The 2,618-nt window shown below is 38.9% G+C and overlaps 1 protein-coding gene across 1 annotated transcript in view; it reads left to right on the forward strand.

Annotated features, from left to right (window-relative positions):
* Positions 1-1,929: 1,929 nt before the first annotated feature.
* Positions 1,930-2,618, forward strand: part of LOC105554668 (olfactory receptor 1D5-like) — a 13,844-nt gene continuing 13,155 nt past the window's right edge. The window contains exon 1 of the mRNA XM_012001223.1: positions 1,930-2,528. Within this exon, the coding sequence (XP_011856613.1) occupies positions 1,930-2,528 (599 nt within the window). The remainder of the gene's footprint in view (positions 2,529-2,618) is intronic.

Consider the following 2,618-nt stretch of genomic DNA (forward strand, 5'->3'; position numbering starts at 1 on the left):
AGGGATAGCATTATGAGATATACCTAATGTAAATGATGAGTTAATGGGTGCAGCACACCAACATGGCACATGTATACATATGTAACAAACCTGCAGGTTGTGCACATGTGCCCTAGAACTTAAAATATAATAATAATAAAAAAGAAAAAAAGAAAAAAAAAAGAACAAAGAGTTTGAGAACCGATGGGTTATAAGGAATACAAGAATAGCTGGAAGGAAAAAAAAAAAAAACACACACACACACACACAAAAACAAAGAATTCGGGTGAGAGAAGATGAGAGTATGAATTCCTAAATTGGCAGTTTAATGTGATAAGTTAAATTTACTATCTCAGAGAAAAAAAAGCTTTTCTTATTTGGGGGAAAAGGATGGAATCTTGGATGAGGGCTTTCTAACTTAACAGACTGTATGAAAGCTAATGCCTTTAGTTATATGTGAGATTAGGTCTAAACAATTTCATAACATTATGAATGACGCTGGTGAATTAAGAGTAATCACCGCAAGAACAATAAACAGAGATGGTTTTCTGAAGGGCAAATAAAATTATTTAGGAAAAGACTTTTGATGACCTATATGCTAATAAAGTTAAGTGAAAGGTACTTCCTAAGGGACTATATGGTTGAATAAGTCTCATTCCATTTTTGAAAGACCAGTGCAAATGGTAAGCTGACATGAGTAACTCTTTTTAATGCAAGTTCCTGAATTATTACTCAGATTAGTGCCCATTAATGTACATTTTAATACATAATAGTAAGTGATACCCCATAACAATAATTCTGAACCATCAAGAAGAGGACAAATTTTGCTCAGCATTTAAGAAGTCAGCCAAGTACATGGATATTTTAGAAATACAGCATAGCAAAAGTATCAAAGTAGAAGATCTGGCACGTAAGGCTTTACCTCCAGCTATCTGACTACCATTCCAAAAAGATTAACTTTTTACAGGTTCTACAGTGAAAATGTTCCAATTTAATTCTAAGAGGGTCTTTGCTCCTGGGGAAAGTGATATTAGGAAGAGCCACAGACACAGTGCTAAGGAATGGAAGGTAAAAACGTGGTAGAAGAATTTTATCTCCCTGACAAAGACAAGTTTTTTCTTCAGCTCAGTTATTCCTTGTGGTCATCAGGACATAAATGCTTTTGGGGTTGGGTAGGGGAATATATTCCTTTGAAAGGCTATCTTGTTAAATTTGAAATTAATGTCATGCATTTGTTAAGTCTTTTAATTACCACTTGTTTATTAAAAAGAACTTCCTAAAGGAAAAAAAAAAAAAGAGTTCCCACAGGACGGTCTTTAGCGCTGCACTACATGGCTTATGGGGACCGTGAAAGCTGAGGGTCTGTTCATTTTGTGGTGGGTCACTTCACTGACTAATCACAAACATCTTTTTTGTTCTAATGATGTTTCCACTGATTTTCTTAGATTTCCCAGAGAGATCATTATATCAGCAAGTAATAATAATTCTTCTTTCTTCTTTCCAATATTTTATTTCTCCACTTCCTCCAATTGGATAATAATCATTTCTTGTAATACGTATACCTGTATTAAATACCACTTAAAACCCTATATAAAATCATAACACTAAACTTTAAACACTTCAAGACTACTGGAAGATGGTAGGATTAAAAATAAGGCTTAGACATTGTTTTTATAATATTCAGCATGTAAGGGTAGAAGTTGCTGGAATAATTAAGTTGCATACCTTCCATATTCTGTTTTTGTGCCTATAATGACCTGTTGCTTTTATTATTTTTAAAATTTAGTCCAAGATATTTTAATGCTAAGAAAAGAGTTGATTTTGCTTATCTTCGTGTCCTTATTCAAATGAGGGTACTTAATAAACATTTGTTGGTGTTAATGTTGCAGAAGGTTAGGGGAAGTGGATGGAGATAACCAGAGTGAGAACTCACAGTTCCTTCTCCTGGGGATGTCAGAGAGTCCTGAGCAGCAGCGGATCCTGTTTTGGATGTTCCTGTCCATGTACCTGGTCATGGTGGTGGAAAATGTGCTCATCATCCTGGCCATCAGCTCTGATTCCCGCCTGCACACCCCCATGTACTTCTTCCTGGCCAACCTCTCCTTCACTGACCTCTTCTTTGTCACCAACACAATCCCCAAGATGCTGGTGAACCTCCAGTCCCAGAACAAAGCCATCTCCTATGCAGGGTGTCTGACACAGCTCTACTTCCTGGTCTCCTTGGTGACCCTGGACAACCTCATCCTGGCCGTGATGGCGTATGACCGCTATGTGGCCATCTGCCACCCCCTCCACTATGTCACAGCCATGAGTCCTGGACTCTGTATCTTGCTCCTCTGCTTGTGTTGGGGGCTGTCTGTTCTCTATGGCCTCCTCCTCACGCTCCTCCTGACCAGGGTGACCTTCTGTGGGTCCCGAAAGATCCACTACCTCTTCTGTGAGATGTACGTCCTGCTGCGGCTGGCATGTTTCAGCACCCACATCATTCACACAGTGCTGGTTGCTACTGGCTGCTTCATCTTCATCAGCCCCTTAGGGTTCATGACCACATCCTATGTACGTATTGTCAGAACCATCCTTCAGATACCCTCAGCCTCTAAGAAATACAAAACCTTCTCTACCTGTGCCTCACATTTGGG

This window comes from Mandrillus leucophaeus, unplaced genomic scaffold (genome assembly GCF_000951045.1).
Source record: "Mandrillus leucophaeus isolate KB7577 unplaced genomic scaffold, Mleu.le_1.0 Scaffold653, whole genome shotgun sequence".
Taxonomy (NCBI): domain Eukaryota; kingdom Metazoa; phylum Chordata; class Mammalia; order Primates; family Cercopithecidae; genus Mandrillus; species Mandrillus leucophaeus.